Raw genomic sequence first — 26,122 nt, forward strand, 5'->3', positions numbered from 1 at the left:
ATAAAACGAAATATACATAATTCGACAAATTTTATAAATACCAGATGATAATGCAAAAATACCTGTTCTGTTCCCAGGTGAACTTCTGTCTTCTCCTGAAATCCTTGGAGCTCTTTGTACTTTAGCTGCCTTTGCACTACTATTTATAGCTTTAATGGCTGTTGGTGTAGCAGACTGCACTGATGCTGGAATAATTTGCACAGCTGCAAAGCAAGACAAGGAAAAAAATATTTTTTCTCCTTCCAATACAGTGAAAAAAATTACTGAAAGAAATAAAACGCAATTAGTTTAACTAACGCCCCTCTAATTACCTCAGCACAAGTTCAGAGGATAAGGTATAATGTCTGTATTACAGTTTGTGAATCTTAACATAGCGAATAAAAGTTGGTCTCCTTATTTTGGAAAAACTTATTGATGTGATAAATCTAGCGATACATTAAAGTTATTTTAAAAATCTATTTTTTAAATTATTTGTTCATAAAAAATGGTTTATCAAATTTTGGAGAATGTGGACAAATGAGAATTCACGTTCCACCGCTGATAAGAGTACAAACATACCCCCTTTGAGAAAAACTTTGGTCTTACCTAGTAAGGTTGAAAGGGTAGAAACCCCATGATATTACAACCAGAGAATCTCACAAGCATTCTTACAATATTCATTCAATGATGTTCACAAAGTTTTAAAAATAATATATAGCAGTGAAAATAAAATTGAGCTACATGTATCAACATGGGTCTCATAAATGTTAAACAAAAAAGCAAGTTACAAAAGGATATGCACAGTGTATCACCATTTTTCCCCAGAAGTTTAGACATGTATACAACAATGCCCTAAAGTGTTTATGGTTACTTAAGTTGGTAAAAAGATAAAATATGCATAGAATAATAAACATCAAGTTCAGGATAGTCATTTAAAGTGGGATCTACAACAGGTAAACCTGATATACAAAGTTTTATCTCTTATGGTATACACAGATGTTGGTTATACTTTATTATTTCTTTGTATATCTAAAATACTTCATAGGAAATTGAAAAATTAGGTTTTTTTACTACCTTGCAGTACTAAATAAAGAAAACGTTTCTTATTGATAAATGGGCCACATATTATGGGCACATGAATACTCACGTTGATCAATTGTAACTATCTCATTCATCTGTTGTTCTTGGCTTGCCAATACATCTGAAGAACACACATAAAAATTTTTTGTTTTCACTTAAACCAGAAATGCAAACTCCAATCCAGTAAAATTCAACTTAATAAAAAAACAAAAAACAAAAAACTCCACAACTAAAACAAAAACCAAGCAAACAAAAGAGCAAAACATCAAACAATTGAAACTTACTGGCATAATAACCTAAAAAGATCCTTGATAGTCATTTTACAGGGAAAAGATATTTTTAAGAGAAGCAGCAGAAGGAAAGTTCCAAATTCTTTTCATGTTCAGAAAAGTTATTCAGAGAACCAGGGTTTTCTAAATGTAAATACCTATTCTAAATCTATTTATCTATGTTTTATGTAAAATAGGAAATCTTCAAGATCAGATCAAAGATGAGAATATAGATCACAATGAAATTATTTAGATACACTTTCTTCATCAAAAAGGCTCTTTCTCTTCAAGATGGTATGAGAAGAGTATCATAATTTACTTATCTAACATTCATTTTTTAATAAAACGGCTTTAACTTTAGAATGCTTCTTCTTAAAGACAGCCAAATTTTCAGTGGAATTGTAGCTGTCTTCAGTGTCACAACTGAACTAAATAATTTAACATGTCTATAAATACAGCTCTTGACATGAGTTACAGTGTAAAAGGTCCTAGTAACCCTTTGGAGAACCATTCATTACTCATCTGTTGCTATTCCCTACTTAAATGCTATTATTTTCCTCTCAGACAAGAGTTACACTTCCCAGTCTATATTCCTTCAGCCTATTTAGTGCCCATCATAGACTGGATGCTTCTCTCTTGAACTGAAATTGCACCTACCAGCAGTCATCTGTGTACTGAGTGAGTCCTGGGGCCTGGGCTCCCAACACACTTCTACTTAGGATGCCACGCCAGGATCCAACTAAAGACACAGGGCTGGAGAGGACTGGGAAACTAAAAAGAGATCTGAATCCTACTTCTCAGATGGGAGCTTTCTTTGGGGGTCCTGAGTTTGGGAGTGTAAACAATTACATGGAACTAGCCTCAGATTTGGGTTCTGATCTTAGCACTCACTTACTGGCTTTGTGGGTGTGGTAAATTATTCAACCAACTTCACCACTGATTTCTTCATATTGAAATGAGATACCCCCACCTACCACTGTATGAGGTGGTTGTAAGGATTAAAGGAAAATATTTTTAAGAAGCACAATGCCTGAAACATAGTTAACTTTTCAGTAAATTGAAGACACTATTCTTTTATCCACATTCCTAGTTCTGAGCATTCTCCCCAAGAACCACTGTCCCTCTTGAAGAAAAATGCATGCTTTATATTTGTGGTATATTTTCCCTCAGATTTTATAAAAGTAACTCGAAAAGGCAAAGTGCTATTGGAATGAAATTGTTCCATTCGTGACTGTAAATAAACACAGTGCCCTAGACCAAAAAGAGGTGAAAGAGAGTCACCACCACACAGCACAGGCATTCCTGATCTGTAAGATCAGCTTCTCAGCCCTGCTTTTCAGAGTGGAGTTTGGTTTGTTTCCTGGGAACTCTCAGGATAACAAGGCAGAACAAAGAAAGGGGCTTTGGAAAGCCTGGTCCAAGACCATACAGGCACTCTAATTATCATATTCCTCTATAGCCCTCAAATCCTGGTCATGCATGAAGGAAGCAGAGCCCTAAGGGGCAAAGCTCTGAGCGTATGGAGGCATTTTATGAAGAAACTTTGGACACTAAAGGCATAAGGCAATTCTTTTTTCTAAATAACACCCTCAGCAAACTGAGAGCTTTGTGCCTTTGGTGGCAGAAGACATATTCACACGAAGAAGGACATCATAGAGCTGGTACTACTGGAACATTTCCTAATTATCTTCCCCATGTATTGTAGGACTTCTTCGATGAAGTTTCACCAGAAGGGAAGCTGCAGGAAGCTGGTGGCTCGGGTGGGAAAACTAACACAAATATGTAAAGATGGAGCTCTATCTGTTCAGTACTGTGTCTCCTTGATAGATCATTGAGGAAAAGGTAATAAATGCTGGGTTAATAAATGCCTTTCAGAAATATGCTGTAGACTTCACTCTACAGGAGGGGCCAGAGAACTAGACTGTGCCCAAAGGAGCCTGTTCTGAGAGGTAAGGCTTGTGAATTACAGAAAGTCTGCCAGAAATAGCCTTACACATCACCCTATCTATTCCCAGATTCTGAGAATTAGATTCCCAAACCAGATGGGATTTCCTCACCAGGCAAAGAACCAGGCCAGATAAGCAAGGAATTCCCTAAGATACTCATCTAGGCTCTGGGGCTTTGTTACTTTTGAAAACAAAACAATTCCAGAGCAGAGCTCTTCTGAAGAAGACCCATTCTACTACTGACTGCAAAGAGATGGAAAGATACACAAGATTTCTCTGCCCACTGTACTAGGAAAAGTCTCCGAATGAGCTTTAACATTTGAGAAGCACTGGGAGAACCAGAGAGAAACAACCAAAAAGTGCTGACCCGGGAGACAGAGCGAAAACCATGAATTGGAGAAAAACTGAACTGTAGTCTAAACACTGTCCTTGTTCTATTCTCGAGAGTCCCTACAAGAAAATGTTTCTGTAAACATCACTTACATGTTAAAAACCTGAAACAATTCAGAATTTACCTTACTCAGCTGAAAAGCTCTGCAGGGAAGAAAACCTGTGAAGCTAAGGATAAACTTCCAACCAGAACATTCAACTTATTTATCTAATAGGAACTGAAATTGGGAATAAACCCTGTAAATGTAATGAACGTAATAAGTCTTTTAAATATTTTTTCCTCCTAATATTTAAGAGAACCAACACAAGAGAGGTATTACCAATAAAAACAATGAAGGAAAGCTTCTCTGCAGAGCTCATTTCTTGAATCAACAGCAGATGAAAACCCTAAGCATTAAATGACTGTGAAAAATCCCTCTACCAGATCTGTCCCCTTACTGGGTACACAGTAGGATGAAACGCTACCAGTTACATTTTCCTCCGTAACCATTATAAAACAAAGTCAGAGTGTCCTATTCACACATCCTGAAAACTATATGGGTTTGGCTAGCATTCCTGATTTATTTAACAGTGTCAGTGAATGGGTTACTGCTAAGATATTTTAACAGTCACTGATATATAAGATGGATTAAAATTCAAGCAAAATCATTTACATTTATTTGAGCTCTTTTTGTTGGACAGCCAAAATCATAATAATAATGTCTGTCAAGCAACATGATAACACTATAACCAGTGGCTTCCAATTCAAGATGGTGTGTTGCATACTTACACTTCCCCTTTCTCCCTTAAGATCCCATTCAATTAAAATACATTTTAAAAGATTTAATCCCAATAATGAAGGGAATGAGAGGGAAGCCATCTGTGAACAAATAATCTTAAATTTCTAGAAGATGAGCATAAAGGACAGAACTGACTGATGAAACAGAAGTCAACAACTAGAATATATGAACAGAGCTAAATGCAGGGCATAGAATCTTACTTCAGAACTTGGATTCTAGGGTTAGTCTGCCTGGGTTTGGATCCTGTCTCTGCCTCACCTTAGGCTGTATAACCTTGTAGGGGCTCTCTAAGCCTCAGATTCGTATCTGAAGAGATAAGGAAAGTAATGATCTGTGGCATTAGTACGAGATCAAATGAGATAATACATATAAAGCTCTCAGCACAATTGTGCTCTCAGCACAATTAATAAACGTTAATTATTATTGCTATTATCAATGAACAATTTAGATGAAAACAAAGTTATAAAGAAATAAAACTAAACTTAAGCTACAAGGCAAATAGACAATAATTTCAATTTTATACATTTTCGAAGAAGTTCCAGATGACTCCAGAGGATTTCTCCCCGAGGAACCCGCTGAAAAAAATCTTCTTGGTTGAGACTACAGAGTTCTCTTCCAGAAATGTTCAGCGTAGTGAGGTCTATATCGGTCATGCTGAATTCCTTCATTACCCAAACCACCCAATGCAGGACTTGGTCTGTGGACCACTGTATGGGATCTAAAGAGAAAAATATTACCATTGGCCTAGTTGCATCTTAGATATTATATAAATTTACAGTTAACTTGTCAACACACACACACACAAACACGCAGATAAAATCCAGACAGGTTTCTTTTTTTTACAAGTAAGTGAAGTAAATAAACTCATTATATGAAATAAAAAAGATTCTTATGCTCTATTTTCTCCTTAGCTCCTTTTCAATTTCTTAATCTAAATTTTTGATGGATTCACCTATTTCTACATCAGTTAGTCTGGAATTTTACCAAGCAAAACAAAATGCAAAACTGCTCTCCAGTGGGCCAAACGGAAGAATAAAATATATGATTACCTTGTAGGAAATGGAGTAAATTAAACAAGTTTTTAAAAATTATTTTGTAGTAGTGTATGATTTGATGCAATGAAAAAATAAAACTATAAGGGGTTTCTGGGGAGACATATTCTCCAAAATATGAAGGTAATCTTTCCTCACTTTTACTTCTTGTAAAAAGTCAGTTGTTCCTGCACTTACCCTTATGGTGGCACTTACAATACAACACGCTAATTGCATGTCTACTCAGCTGTCTCTCCCTATAAAACCTTGAGGTCTTAAATATAAGGACTGTGTCTTGTAAACCACTGAATCTTCAGAGCTTACCACGGCGCTTTGTGCGTACATTTGTTAAATCTATAAAAGGTGAATCCAAATAGTTTCATTTTCTTCATCATTTTTTACTATTGAATGAATTCACAAATAAAAAAGATGGCCAACATGTGTAAACAGTTCATGATTGTATCCCTGACACATAACGGAATTTCTACTCACACAATTTTAATAAATACTAGCTGAATTAATTTTGGTATAGGTATTTCTGCACGGAGAAGGTAATCTATCCAAATGGTATTGATTATATGCCCCCAAGATGCATGCTATTCAATAAGAAAATAAGTGAGGAAAAATAACACTTAGGTACTACCTATCAAGAGCCAATTTACAGTAAAAATGAATCAAACATAATACAAGATTGAAAGCCACAGAATTGATTTTTTATTTGATTTTTTTTCACAAGGAAGTTAAGGAAGGAAGATTCTAAGAAGATGCCAGCAAAGTTTTAAAATTTCTCTGAATGCACACATAAAGCAAAACAAAACCCACCACTAAAAGCAACTAGAGATCAAAACCAAAAATCCATGGACATTTACAATTAAACCAGGTGACATGATATCCCCATGGAACCCAAAATACATGCAGGTGAAGACAAAGCAGTAACAGTCACAAGACCTGTATGGTATCAGCATCTGTGCAGGAGAAAGCAGAGGGAAGCAAAGGAACATCTCACTCTCCATCCTGAGCATGTGAAAAACTGAACACAGCCAGGAAGTATTCTTTGAAAGCACAGTTTTGCCCAACCCAGTAGCAGAGGAATACAAAGGTCCATGGTCAGCTTTAAAGGGGATGGAGCAGTGAAGCACCTGTGGAATTTTCAAACTAAGCCAAGGATCACTTCCAGAAAAGAAGACCACAATAAGGAGAAACTGGTGGGAGTGGAACTGAAATTGAGTAGCATCGAAACACAAAGGAAAGGAAAAGGGAAAGAGGAGGTCCAGATAAAAGTGAAGTCAAGGAACAGACAGGAACTGAAAAAGCATGAGGCTCTATCCTGTAATACTACTCAAAAACAACAAACAGAAGGAGTTCTGGAAAGTTAGAAAAGCTATCCTGAAACACACTTCAAAGTTCAAGTAAGCACATTTTATGTAAACATGAACAAAAAAGTATCAGGATCAAAAAGTTAGGGAAGGGCTTCCCTGGTGGCGCAGTGGTTGGGAGTCCGCCTGCCGATGCAGGGAACATGGGTTCGTGCCCCGGTCTGGGAAGATCCCACATGCCGCGGAGCGGCTGGGCCAGTGAGCCATGGCCGCTGAGCCTGCGCGTCCGGAGCCTGTGCTCCACAGCAGGAGAGGCCACAACAGTGAGAGGCCCGTGTACCGCAAAAAAAAAAAAAAAAAAAAAATGTTAGGGGAAAATAGTTAGTCCGCCTTGTTTTCTTAAATAATATCAGGTCTTCTAGTTTAACATAACTAATTGGCATGCATGTTCTCCCTGCCTCTTTTCTCTAAGTCCTTAGTAAAATGACAGTAAAGAAACTTCTGAAAGATGTAAACTCACAGGAACATGAGTGGGAAATGACAGAAATGGAAGCATCTCCCCACCACGTAGGCACCAGGAACACTTTAGACCGGTCTACAAACCGAAGAGTGAGACCCTTTCCACCCACTCCACTTCCCTTTCCACTTCCAGAATGCAACATTCACACACACACATCAACCCTAAATCCTCATCCCAACCTTCTACTCCTGACAGGTGTTTGGCCAATTTTCCAGAGAAGTTGGGAGACCCAGGAAGAAGATCTATACGTGCTGACACTTGAAAATCTTTTAATAAAATGACCAACACCCCATTTTACCAGCATAGTCAACAAACCCCTTCCAGACTTCAAATTAATTAGCTTTAAAGTTATTCACTCTTAAATATGAACAGATGGTCAAAAATAATCAGATTATTTGAGAGACTAAAAGGAAACCACTAGACGACCAAAAATAAACAAAAACAGAACCCAGAGGAAGCAGAAATAATGCAATAACAAACTGCAAACAACAACAACAAAAATAATAAACCCCCAACATAGAGAGGAGAGAAAACATGATACCTGTAATATAAGATCAGAATGCTATGGAAAGGGAACAACCAAAATAAATAGCCCTTGTAAATTGAAAATAAAAATCAGTTTGCAATATAAAGACAAGAAAGGGACTTCCTTGGTGGCGCGGTGGTTAAGAATCCTCCTGCCAGTGCAGGGGACACAGGTTCGAGCCCTGGTCCGGGAAGACCCCACATGCCGCGGAGCAACTAAGCCCGTGCGCCACAATTACTGAGCCCGCAAGTCACAACTACTGAGCCTGTGTGCCACAACTAATTGAAGCCCACACACCTAGAGCCTGTGCTCCACCAACAAGAGAAGCCACTGCAATGAGAAGCCCGTGCACCGCAACGAGGAGTGGCCCCCACTCGCCACAACTAGAGAAAAGCCGGCGCTCAGCAATGAAGACCCAACACAGCCATAAATAAATAATATATAATTTAAAAAAAAAAGACAAGAAAATTTGGCAGAAAGTAGTACAACTAGATATGAAGATGAAAAATAAGGAAGAAAAAAGATGTAGAGGATCAACCCAGGAGATTCGATAGTTCTAGAAAAAGAACAGAGAAACACAGAAGGTTATTATCAAAATAATAATGAAGGAAAACTCCCCAGTACTGAAGGCAGAAATTGTCTAGATTAGCACTGTCCAACATAACGCAGGCCACTATGTAACTTTAAAATTTTCTAATGGCTACATTAAAAAGGTAAAGAAACAGATGAAATTCATTTTGATAATAATTTCACTTAATACATCCAAATGTTTTCATTTCAACATGTAATCTAGGTAAAATATTTATAAGATTTTACATTCTTTTCCTTTTGTACTGGGTGTTTTACTCTTACAGCATATCTCAATTCAGACCAGGCATATTTCAAGTGCTCACGTGGGACTGGTGACCACGGCACTGGGCAGCACAGGGCCAGACTGAGATGCTACACAAAAAACCCAAAATTGACAGCAAATGAAAAGATCCACACTGCCACTAGACTTGGTCTTAACAGCTTTCTTATTCTTTGAGGAATGGCTTAGGTCTCATCCTTCAAACTGGACTCTTTTATCTTGTTATGCTCCAGTGAATAACTCCTATCCTTGCTTCTTTAATCTTTCCTTCTCCCACTAGTTCCACACCATTTATCTACAAATACACTCAGGTCACCACCAACTCTTGAACCTTCAATATTATTTATTTATTACCCCAGCATTCTTCCCACCTGCCCATCCCCCAAATTAATACTCAATTTTCTCCATTTCTACAATGTTTATTTAGTTCTTATAATTCAGCTTTGTCGCTCCAACTCAGCAGCTGCTTTTATCTAAATCTACCAATGAGCCTCTAATGACCAAATGTAATAGATATTACTCAGTCAGCATTCTTTGACTTTCTCAGCAGCGTCGAGACTTGTGACCATCTAAAACTCTTCCCCAATTTCATCAGCACTATATACAGTTCTTATTTTCCTTCTATCTGTTAAGCTTTCCATGTCTCCCCCCCTTCCTGTTCCTCAACCCTAAATGTTGACAAGGTCCAGCATTATGTTCTCTTCCATTTTATCTCTCTCCGTCAGAGACTGCATCTACTTGTATGACTTTAACACAAATTCAATGTGACTGAGTCCCAGATAACATCTTTATCTCCAGTCCAAATTTTGTGCACCTGAAACTACTTTCTGGTGACCTCCAGTTGAATTTGTACTATTACTTGAAAATCAAGTACAATCAACACTTTCCCTTGAAAAATCTTTCCAATACCAGACTTTCCTACCTTCCCCACTAAGGTTTAGAAGGCATGGACTATCTTTCCTGTGCACTACTGAAAGCCCAGAATTTAACATGGTGCCCGGCTCAGGAAATATGTAATGAAGATGTAACCAATTCTTATATTATTATTTATTGCCTAGTCACCCAAGCTTGAGAAGTTAGATCAATACTTGAATCTCCCCTCTCTACCCTCACACAATCCATCAATCAGTTGCTCAGTCCCATCACTATTTTGATTCATCTCCTCCTTTCTGCTCCCACAGAAATCACCTGGTCTAGGCTAACCTAAATATTATCACCTAGTCACACCCCAACAACCTGCTCCAACTTATGCCATATACCACTGCCACATTCATTTTCAACTGTCACTTCCATCAATCAAAAACAGTTCTACAATGCTACAGAATAAGTCCTTACCCAATGCATCTTCTCACGACTCACACTTCTCAGCTTTGCACAAACATTTCCTGTCGGCAATGTCCAGCAGTTTCCTTGTCTATAATAAACTCTTTCCCAATTTTCCCCCAGACCACTATGATCCTTTTGAGATTCTAATAGGATGCTTCTTTATACCAGTTATTGACAGCTTAAAAACATGTTACCTTTATAGCAATTATCTTTTTTCATTTATCTTCTCTCTCTTCAACTACATTGTGAATGCCCTAAGGGCAGATTTTTTCTTTGTATCTTTGTATTCTCAGCACCATCATATGTTACAGTCCAAAAAAACCAAAAACAAAAACAAAGAAAATCAATATATTTCCTAAAAATTCTACATTTAAGATAGATAATTTACTCACCCTACTGTCTTCCATGTCAAGCTTACTTATTACTCTACCTAACATAATTATTATGTCTTCCATGTCAAGCTTAATTCTTATTGTTCTACCCAACATAATTATTATGTATTTTATTACCATAGGGTATCCCAAGACGTTCTTGCTCTTTCCTATAACCTTCCAGAGCAGCAGCCCATCTCGTCACTTGTTCTGAGGTTTCATCTGAAATGGTTGTAATGTGTTTTGTGCCATCAAGAGTTATCACTTGAGCTTCCTCAACAAGATGTGCTTCTGCTTCGGCATGGTGGGCATCTGGATCAATAACTACTTCAACTGTTTCCGCAGGTTTAACAATTTCCAGGATGTTTAGCTTTGGTTCAATTCCTTACCAGTGATTAAAAAGAAAAAAAGCATATCTAAGTGAAAACATGAAAGTCTCTAACAAATTAAAATTTAGTTTAGTTTATATGTTCTCAAATGGTACAGCAAGGCTCCATTTTAAATATTTTTAGCATTATGTCTAGAGAATTTAAACATATTTCTATTAAATGATAAAAACAATTCAACAGAACTTTGATAGATTAGATAACAGTATTGTACCAATATTAATTTCCTCATTTTGATAACTGAACTGTGGTCATGCAAAAGAATTTCTTGTTTTCGGAAAACACACTAACGTATTTAGAGATAGGAAGGAATAATGTCTACATCTCATTCTTAGCCAGGTCAAAAAAATAATGTGGGGATGAGGGAGAGAGAGAATAAGGCAAATGTAGTAAAAGTTAACATTTGGGGAATCTGGGTGAAGGATACCCAGGAATTCTTTTACTATACTTGCACCTCTTCTGTAAGTCTAAAATAATTTAAGAATACCACCACCAGCATGCATATATGCACACATGCATGCACGCAAGCACACACACACCCCACCTACAAACATTAGGAAAAGAAGTAACACAATGGAATAGAAAATTAAAACTACACTATGGAGAGTATAAATGAGTAGCTACTTATCCTGAGAAGCTGAAAAAATTATTTACTGACTCCTTTTCTTTTTAGAAGACAAAGTACATGTATTAAAAATGAACAGACACTAAGTTTGTTACATTAAATTCACATCATTAAATTCTGATTTTCATTTTCAATTGAATGAAGAAAAACCCAAATACTTAAGATATTCAAAATAGAATAAACTAGCCCTTTATGAAATAATCTCAGATACTTATGTTAAAATAACAGCTCTAAAAAACTATCATACTACTTAACAGCTACTGTTTGCTCACTGATTCAGTTACAATCTATATCAAAAATTTAATCAAAGTGTATTTGAAAGAAAAAACAAAACTCATTTTCAATATTCTGAAGTTCAATCAGGAAAATCATTATTACAAGAAAATATACAGCTAGCACTCATCAGGTGGTATAAACAAGTCAGTTCTTTCAAATATACATGAGGAAAAAAATTATAATTTTTGAAGAAGATTTTTCCTAAAAATTATCCCCTAATCCTCCATTCAAATTGCATCAAGTCAACTCTTCTTAAACACACCTGTACTGAGAGGTCACTAAACTTTTAAAGATAAAAAACAAAGACTGATTTTCTTTCCTATTCCCAACAATAGTAAATCCTGGGGAAATTAAGGATCATTAAGTAGGTAATTACCATTTTCATAATGTGAAGAAAACTTTGGTTTGTGAAACATAATTGTAAGCAATACAATATGTTCAGAGATGAAAATTAGTCTAAAACTCTGGTTAGAAATCCCCAAAAGCCACATTTAAAAAAACTAAAATTCAACCCACCAAAAATGGTTTCCTAATTTTCCAACTTGTGTATTTACACAGATTAGTAAAATACTGTGATGAATATGGCTGACTGGGTCACATCACATCCTTTGCAAATTCCTCTCTCTGTGCTAAACTGCAGACTATACATGCCCTTGCAGCTAGGGTTGCAGATGTGATTTAGGTTCTAGAATCACTTCCATGCGCGTTCTATTTGGAGATGAGTTAAGAGGGGACAAGCAAGCACACGGTATACATTTTTGGCTAATGTGAATCACTGAAAAGGCAGCATGGTTCCAAGTCGACAGCTATAGTTGTGACTTTCAGATTTGGCATTTTCCAGATCCCGGCAGAGCAGCAGCTTCCTTGGCAGTCCAGTTCTACAGCGTGGCTGAGGCATTCTTAGAAAGTCAACTAGAATCTAGTCTTTCAGCCCTCCCTGTGATCCTGTTATTTATTACTCTGTAATATACCCTTTCCTGATTAAAGTAGGTAGAATGTGTTACACTATCTGCTTCATCCTGACAGATAAAACAATTAAATCAAAAGCATGAATATTTGGCTATAACATCACATTAACTAATTTAGATAACCATCTAAAACTTATAAAACTGAGTTCCCATATTAGAAAAACATGAGCTAAACTTTTAAATAACAACATTAAAAGTAACTTACCTTGGTAAGAAATTACCTGTACACTAAGCTGTACAGTTCCGTCTGTCTTTACTCCTTGGTCAAATAAACTTCGTTCTGGATCCAGCTAAACATGGATAAAATGATTAAGATTATTTTAGCTCAGTCATCTTGTTTAATATAAATGGATGTGCCAAACAGGACTTAATTACTGAGGCATACTAATTAAGTTATAAGAACACGTTTAATTATTCAAGTTGTCCTATTATTTAATTCTTTGCCAAAACTGAAAATAACTTAACCACTGTGGTAGGAGTTAAGGACAACACAAACGACAGGATTTATTGTAAGTGGTGGTTTTCTCTAGCTCTGGAGTCTAGTTTAGAATTTTAAATAATGCCAAAAGGCAACTATTTCTTCTGTAAAAGTATTTAAAGTAGAAGATAATGCTATTTATCTGCCATGAATAAGCAAGGGTGTTTTATTAGTGGGGACAATTTATATAAATTTATTTACGTAATTCTTGCCATATCTCCCTTGTAACCAATGATACACATTTAAGATCAGGGTTAACTCTAAATTTCTGATCATAAAGTTAATGAAGTTAAAGGACTTATAACCTTACTACTTGACCTAGTTATGAATATCTTTTTTTTTTTTTTTTTTTTTTTTGCGGTACGCAGGCCTCTCACTGTTGTGGCCTCTCCCGCTGCGGAGCACAGGCTCCTGACGTGCAGGCTCAGTGGTCATGGCTCACGGCCCCAGCCGCTCCGCGGCATGTGGGATCTTCCCGGACCGGGGCACGAACCCACGTCCCCTGCATCGGCAGGCGGACTCTCAACCACTGCGCCACCAGGGAAGCCCAAGCTATGAATATCTTTAATCATAATTCTGTATCCTTTCAGTATCTGTCAGTATCAGTGCTTCTGAACAAATTTCACACAAATGGCAAAAAGTAATTCTGACTTCTAGACATTTTGTCACCCATTTAAAAACAGGCTTCTGTTATAATTATTTTGAATAATGTGTATCTCTGTGTCTGCATATCATACAGCTGGAGGTATAAAGCTCCTCCCACTCTCATTCCCAAGAATTCAGCCAATACTGTAGTCATGGTACATATTTTCTAATATTAAAAACATCATACACATAAAGCCTAAAATCTTAAGTGACTATGCAACTAACTTAAACAGAGACAAGACAAACTTTGTAACCCTACACTCGGACAGGTCAAACATGGCAGCTTCACTCCTTAATACAATAGTCTCTGCCTGACATTTTGTTAAAAATTCTCCTCATAGCAAGACTTCTCCCCTCTCCAGTAGACACTGGTATTATCTACTAGAAGCTAAAGCCTGTGTAACTCTGAAGAGGGCTCTCAGGTACTGGACACTCTAGCTAGTTCAGTTAAGAGCTGGCGCAACAAAACTCAAGCATGATATTTGATCTCAGGTCATATCCCTTAGAGAAGTGCAACTCAACTGTTGTTCATCAGCTCTGAAGTCAGCACTCATCTGAAAATACAAAAGCATTACCACAAGCAGCAAGAATTCTGACTCCAACTGTAGATTTGCATTAATTGACATGGAGAACAGAAGTTACTATCCTCAGATCCTTTTTGAGGAGGAGAAGGGGGAGGGGGACAGGAAGAAATGTAAAATGTCCTAGATGCAAGGCCAGCTCTGAATTCTATGGTACTATAAATTATGCATATTTTCATTTATTCTACCAATATATATTGAGATCCTATGATAGGCTGGGTACTTTGAAGGTGTTACCTTCGTTTTGGTTAGGTCAGGTATTGTAAGAGCAGCAACAAATATCAGAGCTAAAAGACAAGTAAGAGACTGAGTCCAGATTCCCCTTAATTTTACATATGAGAAAAAAAACAGGTCAAGTCCAGTGACAATGAATTATTCAATAAAACTTTATTAAAAAGTCAGCCTCAAACAAGTGAAGAGTTTTAGAGTCACACAGGCCTCAGTTCACATTCCAATGCATCACTTTGTAGCTATGCATTGGGCAAATTATTTACTTTCTTTAAATCTCAGTTGCTACATCTGCAGAATATGATTAAGAATATCCTGACTTCAAACACTGATGTGAAGAATAAATGAGATAATTTAGAAATGTTTTGCAAATATTTTTTCATTCAATCTAAACTGCCCATATAGCTCTAGTTCACCATTTTTTAATGGCTGCCTTGAATTCCAATCTGTAGAATTTATCTAATTCCCTATTTTTGGATCATTTGAGATATTTTCAGTTTCTGCACAACCATGCAATATACACCTGTGCTCACCGAGGTGAGCATTTCTTTAAGAACAATTCCTTGAGGAGAAACTGCTAGATATTTTACATTCAACATTAACAGACACTAAATGCCAAGTTACCTTCCAAAAAGATTATGTTAATTTACCCTCTCACCTTAAATCCTAAAATTATAATAATATTAGAGCCACCTATATTCTCTTTAGAAGAACAACTTCCCTCCCCCGCCAATATTTATTAGACTTGCTGAAAAAAATAGCTAAAAGGGTAACTAAAATTCACACATTTCATTAAAATTTCAACTTATTCTACATCAAAATCTGATCTAAAAATAGACATATAATGATTTGAATTTTTAAAAATCTAAGGCAAAAGTTCTATAATATATGGAATAGCTATATTATAAGGCAGGGAGGGGGAGGAGTAAAGAACAAACCCAACAATCCAAAAGATGACATAATATACATTAGTATAAAATAGTCTTAAAAAACAGAATAAACCTCTAGTACTTAATCATATGTTCAAGGAAGGTCTGGAGAAACTATTTGAGCAATCCTATCTAGGCAACTACCTTTGATACATATTATAAAAATACTCCTTTTCTTGAAAGAATACCATAAAACATGACTATAAATATGTTGCAAACACAATGTGTTATTATAATACTACCACAGGTAAAATCCTATTGCAGTAATTCCCAAGAAATATACATATATATTGGTATTTAAATCCTTATCCAAACTTTACTGCTGGAGCAAATAAAGATGGAAGGGAATGTAAAATCATTTGGTCAAATTATCTCTAAAAGATGAGGAAACTGATGCACAAAGCAGTTAAAAGTTAGTTAAAAAGAGAGTGTGAGGACACACTTCTTCAGCTTCCAAGGTCAATGTGTTTCTCACTACTCTACGTTTTGAGCCCTGATTAAAATGCATTTAAACTTCTCATTTTATATTTGTCAAAGTAAAAAAAGAATGTTTGACTTATTACCCAATCTTTAAAAAATAATTTTAAGTGGAGGAAATTTTTCTGAAAGAATTTTTACTTCTAAATGCTTACATTTTATAATAATATAGGTCAAATGGAGAAAAAGACTACAGCTAGAGAGAAAAGGCCAACAAAAAAACATTTCTAACGCAGACGTAAATGCTGAAATACAAATCTCAAAAAAGAAAAAAATAATACCTGGATATCTTGCAGGCAAATTTCATGAGCATCCAAAGAACACTGCAGTCTTGGTTCTAGTAGTTTCTTTAAATTGCCTATTGGCTCATTGATGTCTATGGCCTGGCTTACACATTCAGCTGGAGTGTAGGTTTGTTCAACAATGCTAAAGAATATAATGTTAAAGGATCCAGTGTTAAAGAATATAATGGTTAACAATTACATTCTTACCCTGAATATTAATGCAATGATATGGTGAAAACAAAATTCAACACCAAAACACATTTCTGGCCTTTGAAACTCCTTTCTGCACAGACACCTGTCACAGTGGTAGGCTCATCACCAGCTAGTGTTGCCAAGCTTAATACTGAATCACATCGCACAGAGAAATGCTAGCTTGAAATTTAAGGCACCTTTGCAAATACACCTCATTATATACATACATATGTATGCATGTGTGTATACACATACAAATATTGCATATACAATATTTATGGGGAAACGTTTGCATTTATATATTTCCAAGTTATTTTGAAGAATTTTAGGCTCAGAAAGGAATATAAAAAAAGCCTCTTCAAAACTTGTATGCCATCTCTACTAGTCAATTTCTTTTTCCAAGATAAATACAATTTAATAATGTAAATTATAAGACATGAAAATATAAATTATCAAAAATATTTTCCATTTAATCTAATCTGAAAACTACTGGTTATAATCAGTCTAGATCCACCTTAAAAAATTATAATTTTCCTTTAAAACTCTCTAAGGGCTCTTTTGCATTGTTATTTCATACTTTGAATTCTACAAAGTTCCTTGAGGGTAAAATCTCTGGTAAGTAATTCTACATATCTTTTGTGAATCCTTATTTGAGGCCAAACAGAAAACAGGCACTGATTAGTTTGCTGAATTGATAAACCTAGAATTCAATCAAGTTTCACGACATGTTTAATTTATATATGGTTTAAATCTCATTTGCAGTTGTCAAAAACAGTATGTATTTAAAAATTTGTCAAGTTCCATTTTCACATAAATTCCAATTATAATGCAATATACACATGATATTCACTGAATGTATTCAGCCTAAATTCCTAAAACTTTTAAAATTTATAAAACAGAACAGTCATGACTGAAAAAACCAAGATTATTTTAAAATAATAGTAAACATATTCTTATTATTACTATTTGTTAAGGTAAAATAATTGGGTCTTTTGGCTAAGTGAGTATTCTTACTAATTCTTCAGCTATAGCAGAGTGGGCTATATTTTTCTTTTTTTCATAACAATAATCTTTAAAAGAGTCAAATGTCACTTTAACACAGATTTTTAAAGACCTATTTTACATGAGCTCAACATTTAAAACATTTTTTAATATTCTGTTGCCACCATTTAAACCTTGGGAGATACATATAAAAAATCTGATTACCAATTTCCCTTGAGAAAGTGTGGATGATCTCACATCACTGGACCTAAATTTCTTCATAGCAATCTGCTACAACTAGACAGCTAGCTATAACTGCTCCCTTTACATAGCTACTCTCCAGGTCAACAGTAACTATCAACCACAGTAACTACCAATCTCTTACACGAGACATCAGCAAAGATTTTCTGTAAGGGGTCAAACAGTAAAAACTTCAGACTTTGTGGACCATTTGTATGTATGTATATATAAAAATAAATACGTGCATGTCAGTCTCCAAGACAGCCCAAATGATTCTTACCTCCTAATATTCACACCTTTTTATAGTTCCCTCCCGAATTGTACCAAGGTTGGACTGTGTGACCAAAGGACTAAGGACTGAGAGTGATATATGTACTGCTTCTTAGATTAGGTTATTTAAAAATAAGACACTGTGGGGGCTTCCCTGGTGGCGCAGTGGTTGAGAGTCCAACTGCCAATGCAGGGGACACGGGTTCGTGCCCCGGTCCGGGAAGATCCCACATGCCGCGGAGCAGCTGGGCCCGTGAGCCATGGCCGCTGAGCCTGCTCGTCCGGAGCCTGTGCTCCGCAACGGGAGAGGCCACGGCAGTGAGAGGCCCGCGTACCGCAAAAAAAAAATAAAAAATAAAACTATCTTTTCCTCCCAGCTACAAAACCAACAAACCCAGTAAGTCTGAGGAAAAAGGCAATACATTATCCCCCAAAATGCTGAAGTGAGTTGAAAAAAAGGCCCCCAAAAGAACTTGGCTTGATTCTTAATTAGGCATGTTGATAATATAAAAAGTGGTAAATTCAAAAACTACCAACCTTTCTTCTGTGCACTCTGGCTTCTCGGTTCCATCAATCTCGATTTCTATCAGCTCCTCTGCTTCTCTTTTCGTCATGATTGAAGTATTTCAAAAGCTGACCCTACAAAAGTTAAAATGTAAGACATTCTGAAATTATCTGCATAAGCAGACACGGTATACAAGAAGTAAAGACCCAATTCAAGTAAAAGCAGAGGATAAGCGGAAGAGGAGGAAGTAATCTTCACATATAAAAGAAAATCCACAAGTAATATTTATAAACTAGTTTTTGTTTAAATGGTGTTTATTAGCCTGACATGATATCATTATCATTCCCTTGGATTTACTGGGATGTTTTCAGCCCAATCTCAGTCAATAAATTAATTCAGGTTACTTCAAAATTAAGTGAAGGCATGTCAACTATATTACAGCAATTCAGTCTTAATAACAGATTTAAACCTGCAGCTTAAAAATCAACATGGAAATTTCCTGGCGGTCCAGTGGTTTGGACTCTGTGCTTCCACTGCAGAGTGCATGGGTTCCATCCCTGGTCAGGGAGCTAAGATCCCTCATGCTGCATGGTGTGGCCAAACAAAAAACAACATGGAGATGAACAATTTACAATCGTTCAGCTAAAAGCTGTACCTTATTAGCAGAGTTTATTGCAAACCATTATACTGACAGAATAATATAAATTAAAAGTTAATCCCAGCTTTGTGTTACAAATTACATTTCTTATAAATGCCAGTACAATATTCTCAAGCAGCAAAATAAAGTAACAAAATCATTATAGATATTTGCATTATTGCCCTGATTACACACTAGAATTTTTTTTTTAATTTTTTTGTTTATTTATTTTTGGCTGCGTTGGGTCTTTGTTGCTGAGCGCCGGCTTTCTCTATTTGCTGTGAGCGGGGGCTACTCTTCATTGCAGTGTGCGGGCTACTCTTCGTTGTGGTGCGCGGGCTTCTCATTGCGGTGGCTTCTCTTGTTGTGGAGCACGGGCTCTAGGCGCGCAGGCTTCAGTAGTTGTGGCACGTGGGCTCAGTAGTTGTGGCTTGCAAGCTCTAGAGCTCAGTAGTTGTGGCACACAGGCTTAGTTGCTCCGCGGCATGTGGGATCTTCCTGGACCAGGGATAGAGGATCGAACCTGTGTCCCCTGCACTGGCAGGCAGATTCTTAACCACTACACCACCAGGAAGTCCCAACACTAGAATTTTTTATGATTGTTTTTCAGATGTGTTTTTATACATTTGAAACAAACCATTACTTCAGTTTTTAATTCTCTCGTGTAAAATTATTACCTGCTACATTAAACTTCCATTGATTTTTGTACCATTGATATATTATGTGCCATTTTGTACCATTTGTACTCCTGATACTAAAACATTATAATTTAAAAAATGCTAAGTAATGCATAAAATAGCTGCATATATTGGTATTTCTTTATGGCCATTTCCAAGGTGTTAATGTTGTAAGTTTCAGGCCGTTAGGACCTCACTGTAGGTCAGTGAATCTGTCTCTGGACTCCATATATACTCTCAGTCCAGAATAGAGTTTTCTAAGTTTACTACTACATCTGAAAAAGTACTTCTAAGTGTCTTCGACTCTTTGACTTGCAAGGAATGGTCCTCTAAATTTGGTATTTTAATGTTTACAAAGGAGTCCATGCTCCCACTTTAAAGATGTGACAAAATGAAGAATTCAAATATTCATTCCTATTAATAATAACCATTATTTACTGAGTATCAGGCACCACATTCAAATGCTTTACACAGAACAATCTTATTTTGAGTCCACCCCCACCGTCATAAGAAAACTATCCAGAGGTTAGTGAGGCTAAACTGCCTGTGGCTCCATAATGTCATGCTTTAGGTCTATCAACTGAAGTACAGGCTCTATACTGCAAATATACACTAGAACAAGAGCCACCACCATCTCTTACCTGGAATAGCCTCTTCCTAACACGTCCCCGTGCTGGTGCCCTTGCCCCCCTGCAGTCTGTTCTCAGTTAATACAACTGCCAGTGTGATCCTTTTTAAAAGTGAAGTTACATCACAGCACTCCTTTGATACCAGTCACAGTAAAAAAAACTAAAGACTTCACAATGGCCAACAAGGTCCTACATGATCTACTCCCCATCCCCATTCTACTACTGCTCTGACTCCCTCTCCCACACTGGCCTCCTTACTTGTCCTTGCATCTTTCTTCTTGTCCATAGCACTCATCCTCTAACATACTAATAATTTACTACATTTATTGTCTTTCTCTGTTGGATCATTGTCAGGGTGCAAAAATCAAAACTGTCCAAAAGTGACCCCAGGAACTTAAGTTGGTTTGCCTGGCCTAAGGACTTCCCCTAGCTACTGGAGGTGGGAGGGGCTTCCTCAGGTCCCAACTTCTCAAGGGACCAAGGCCTTTGTGGTAGGCACAATAACAACGCAGAACCTGTGATTATGCTAAATCACATGGCCAAGGGCAATTAAGTTTACTAATAAACTGACCTTAAAATACAGAGATTATCCTGGCTTATCTAGGTGAGTCCAAGGAAATCACAAGGATGCTTAAGAGTGGAAGAGGGAATCTGAAGAGATCCAGAGTGATTCAAAGTGAGAAGGACTTGACTGGCTGGCTATGACTGGCTTTGACGATGAAAGAAAGGAGCCACAAACCAAGGAACGCAGGCAGCCTCTAAAACCTGGAAAAAGGAAACAGATTCTCCCCTAGAGCCTCCAGAAGAAGCACAACTCTGCCAACATCTGATTTTAGCCCAGAAAGGGCCATTTCAGACTTCTGACTTCAAGAAACATATGACAATAAATTGTTTTCAAGCCACTAAGTTTGTAGTAATTTGTTACAATAGCTCTGGGAAACTAACACAGTCTTCTTTCCCACTTTAAAAAGGATTGTAACTCTCCTCAGGTCCAAACATCTCCAAATGCTGGGGAGCTGGTTTTCTGACAACTTAGACTATAAATCGCTGGCATACAAATCTAGACTGTCTAGTACAAAAATGATCTGACTTTCCCCACATTATTAAGGTTGCTCTCACAGCTCCCCTACAATAAGAAAGCATAATAAGAGGGTGGGGCTCTCCACTGAAATAGATACACATCATGCACATCCAGCAGAATGCCTAGGCGCCAGCAGATTTTGGTTGGGATGATGAAAGAATGAAGGACTTTTGTTTTCTTTTCTTGCTGACCCTGGCCTCGTAAGTCTTCTCTTTCCCCATAAAGCCTATTTCTTAACAGATACTATGTGTAAAACTGTGGAATTCATCCTGAGCACTAGAGCAAAACAGGAGGTGGTGACCCAATAGAGACTATCCTTGTAGGACAACACAAGCTCACATGGGAAGGGGTAATTGTTCACAGATATATACAAAGAACTTTGAGCAGTGCCTCTCCCTTTGTAGGTACTCTATCAAAATGTGTTGGATAAGTGAATGTTAATAACAACTATTACACACTGTATAAGTGACTTCAGAAGCCTAAAAGGCTTCAATGTGAAAGGTAAAACTATGAAGCTAATAGCAGAAAATGGTGGGAATTTTTTTGTGGTCTAATGATAGAAAAGGATTTATTTCTTAAATAAAATTTCAAAAACATAAACCATAAGGAAAAAAACTGACAGATTTCCTTACATAAAAATTAAGAGTTATGTTTAACTGACAGGCTACAGAGTAGAAAAAGATATTTCCAATATCTACACATGACAAGGGACTAATAATTGAAATACACAGTGAACTCCTGCAAGTTGATTAACACCCCCCCAAAAGTCAGGACAAATTAGAAAAGTCACTAAAGCATAGAAAAAGGAAACTCACATAAAGAGAAACCAAAATGGCTACGGACATGAAGAAATGCTCACATCCAAATTATTCACTTTATACTGTGCATATACGGCAAAGATTATTTTGGAGAAAAATCTAGCAGCACTTGCTCAAATAAAGTGCTTATACCTATGACCCAGCAATCTTGCCCTTAGATAAGCATTCCAGAGACATTCTCACAATGATTGATACTAGGATGTTAAGGGCAGCTTTGCTGGAGATAGCTGAAAGCTGAAGCCAATACAAGTATCCATGGTAAGAGAGTACTGCGGATACAAGAAAATGTGAAAGAAGCACACACTATGGAACTATAGTAGCCGTTAGAAACAAGGAGATAATGTACACACACATACACGCAAAAATCATAAAAACTGTACAAAAAAAGTAAGAAACAGAGTAAGGTTTATAGCAGGACAGCACTTAAAAGGATCATTTATGTTATATTTTCAGGGCCTACAAGGACATCCACTCCCATTTCCATAACCAACTTTTAAAAAAAGATTAGAGGGCTTCCCTGGTGGCGCAGTGGTTGAGAGTCCGCCTGCCGATGCAGGGGACACGGGTTCGTGCCCCTATCCCGGAAGATCCCACATGCCGCGCAGCGGCTGGGCCCGCGAGCCATGGCCGCGGAGCCTGTGTGTCCGGAGCCTGTGCTCCGCAACGGGAGAGGCCACAGCAGTGAGAGGCCCGCGTACAGCAAAAAAAAAAAAAAAAAAAAAAAAAGATTAGAAAACAAGTGAATTTTCTAGGAACTTTGGAAAAATAGAAAGCCTAAGAAGAAGTAACTGTAAGCAGATAGGGTAGGCGGCACCCAGAGAAGAAGGACCAGGCATGGCTTTCTTGACATAAGAGAAGCCATTTTTGGCCTAAGCCATTTGGGGATCTAAGCCTGGCCACAATGCTTACCCTTGAACAGGTCTCAGTAATAATGCTCTTAAGGAGTAACAATAGCAAAGATAATAAATCAGTTATAAAGACTCCCAGTTCTGTTTCCATGGTAAAGATTAGCCTGAAGCACTTTCTTAAGCTGTTTTTCAGAATTTAAACACCCCTCTAGCGCTCAACCACCAGATCAACTGTAACCTAAGGGATGATAATGTTGACCTTTTCTGACCCTTGTGACTTCAATCAACTAAAAGCATGGATGCTGTCAACCTTTGCCCCAATTCTATGCTGAATTCTCCTGCTGAAGCCCCTTCATGAAAAGGCATGCACCACCCAAGACCCTTCATGAATATGGAAGTACCCTTAGCTTAAAAGGTCTTCAATTTTGCTGCTCAGGACACCTCTTTGGGAAGATCCTGGTATTCTCCTTGCTGCAAGTAGTAGACCCTTTCTTCTTCTGATCTTTGGCTTGGTTGTGTCTTTTGTCTTGCCACCCACCAAGAGATGAACCCAGTTTTCTGGTAACAACCAGAGGCTGAGAAATGGCCCTGAGGGCTTATCAGCAGGGACACCTTTGGTACCTCTTAGTATAAGCACTAAGACAGGATTGTTAAGAAATTTACCCTGCAATCTTCCAAAAAAGTCACAGATCAGTCTCTAGAAGGTGCCAAATAATGAAAAAAAAAAAAAAGAATCCAATATACTTTTGGAAAAAATCATGCTACTTACAGTCCCTGAATTGATCTTCCTCTTTCTCAATTCTCTAAATTTAAGCTAAAGAAGCAATGGAGAGATTTGGGAAACTGTCCAAATCTTTGATATCACTGCTTGAGTGGGTCTTAGCTCTTTTTCTGGAAACAATTCCCCAGGATTCTATATCAATACGTAAGAAAATGGAGAAGAGAGAATTACTTTGAGCCTTTCCCCCTAGGAAAAGGTGCCCCTTGACACCCTGGTTTCTCTTAGATTAAATCTAACCTGGGTTCAGAACACGTCACAAAATGAACACAAACTAAATTTATATTTAACTAACAATTCCAGGCAAGGCTACTATTCTTTAAAATACAGTTATGTTTATCATTCTCTTTTAGAACCACAGATAAATTTGAGGATTATTCTTCACTGGAACACATTAGTTTACAGAGTTTAGGCCAATTTTTCCCAGTAAAGGACAATAAATAAATAAAGGATACATAAATACAAGTGCAACCTGGGAGTACCTGCCAGATAACTGCACATTTTCTCAAGCTAAAAAATACTGTTAAATATCCTGAGTAAATTAAAAGACGTTTTTGTTTTTTAAAGATAAATAGCTAAGAAAAAGTAACACACATATATCTGTGTGTATACACATGGAGAAAGAAAGCAAGAGTGGAGAATGGTTAACACTTTGTGACCCTGGGGGTGAAGGTGTTCCTTGTATAATTTCACTGTATAATTTTTTCAATTTTCCTGTAAACTTGAAGTTTCATAAATAAAAGCTGGAAGAAGATTAAAGTCAACAGTTTAAATTTAGTATTGAGCCTCCACATGCTCTCATGACTTGCCTCAACGAAACACCTAGCTCATTATTTTCTTACTTCAAGACTATACACCCCTCATGGCATTGGTCCTGTAGACGCAATCCACGTAAAAACTGCTTAAGTCCACCTAGTGTCAGAATATGTTTAAAAATAAATAAGCTTGTAAAGCTTGGCTCAAACCCTAAGAGAGAGAGATTATTATTCCCTTAAAGTAGTTCCGAGCGAGTTGACCAGTTTCTTTTGATATTTAAGACAACAAAGTATCTAAGAACGTTATCACTGTCCAGTTCTTCACTTTGCTTAAGTGGACCTTTCTAAAACTTTGCTCCTCTCACGACTCAGACCTACTGCGTGTATTTCTAAATCACTACTCGTCATCTTGCAGCGCAACATTAGGCGTTGTCCTCTCTGCCGTTAACCTAATCAATCTAGGGTTCCTAAATACAAACACGCGCGGGCGTATCTTCCAGTCCACAAAAAAACTAAAAAAGCTGACAAGCTACATTAATCCATCATTTTCCCCTTGCCTCACACTTCCTCGTTTTTAAAAGAAACCCAACGGACACCATATACATTAACAGATGGCTTTGATGCAACTGTAACAATTCCAGAAAGACAACTGGATACGAAGTGAAAGCGAAACGCTGAGTTGGCAAGGAGGCTGGTTTTGCATGTTCCCCTGAAATCCCCGGGGCGTCAGGATCAGATCCCGACCGCGGCGAATGCGGACCACGGCGGACAGTCGAGCAGGGGATAGTGAGGGAAGGGGGCGGCGAAGGGTGACACGAACGACCGGGACCCCGAGGGCGCGCGGCTTAGCAGAGCCCCGCGCCGCGCGCCCCCCGCCCCTCCCCTCCACTCCCCGCACAGCCTCCCCCGCCCCTCCCCACCCGGCTCCCTCAAGTCTCCACGAACGGAAATGGGAGTCACAGCGCCGGGGACCAGCGGAAACAAAACACAGAGGCGGCCGCGGGGGGGCCGCTGTGGGGGAGAAGGCCCCGGAACGAAGCCGGCCCGCGCGGACCCGCGCTCCCCTCCTCCCCAGCGGCCGCACTCACCCGCTCTGGATTCGGCCCCGTCGCCCCCGCCCGCAGTCCAGAGCCGGCTGAAAACCGCAGCGGCGCGGGCTCCACGTGCAGCGTCTCTCCCGGTAAGACCCGCAGCTCCAGCGACTCGAAGTGAGAGGCCCCTGGGCCCTTCCCGCGAAAACGGCGCAGAGAAACTCCAACCCCCCCTCCCGCCTCCCAGGCACCCCCGGGTCCGGGACTACAACTCCCAGCAGGTTGCGCGAAACGAACGCCCAAGGCAACGGGGGCTCACGAGGCACAAGGGAGCCCAACGCCCCAATCCGCTTTGTTTTACACTCTGTCACTTTGCCTACACAGTCGTACACCTCAACCACCCCAAGGAAGAGGACGCTG

General features: G+C 38.1%; 1 protein-coding gene across 2 annotated transcripts in view; it reads right to left on the bottom strand.

Annotated features, from left to right (window-relative positions):
• Window positions 1–26,122, bottom strand: part of GABPA (GA binding protein transcription factor subunit alpha) — a 33,650-nt gene that overhangs the window by 7,289 nt on the left and 239 nt on the right. Inside the window, exons 1-8 of one of the 2 annotated variants that reach the window (XM_081234653.1) lie at window positions 25,760–25,849; window positions 18,481–18,582; window positions 16,258–16,402; window positions 12,844–12,928; window positions 10,522–10,767; window positions 4,967–5,161; window positions 1,127–1,180; window positions 63–203 (exon numbers count right to left, since the gene is read on the bottom strand). In XM_081234653.1, the coding sequence (XP_081090779.1) occupies window positions 63–203; window positions 1,127–1,180; window positions 4,967–5,161; window positions 10,522–10,767; window positions 12,844–12,928; window positions 16,258–16,402; window positions 18,481–18,557 (943 nt within the window). In that variant the 5' untranslated portion in view covers window positions 18,558–18,582; window positions 25,760–25,849. Of the gene's footprint in view, window positions 1–62; window positions 204–1,126; window positions 1,181–4,966; window positions 5,162–10,521; window positions 10,768–12,843; window positions 12,929–16,257; window positions 16,403–18,480; window positions 18,583–25,759; window positions 25,850–26,122 lie in introns of those variants that run through there. The other variant, XM_081234654.1, reaches the window with a different exon arrangement.

The sequence above is a fragment of the Mesoplodon bidens genome (assembly GCF_964165515.1).
Source record: "Mesoplodon bidens genome assembly, chromosome: 5".
Classification (NCBI taxonomy): Eukaryota; Metazoa; Chordata; class Mammalia; order Artiodactyla; family Ziphiidae; genus Mesoplodon; species Mesoplodon bidens.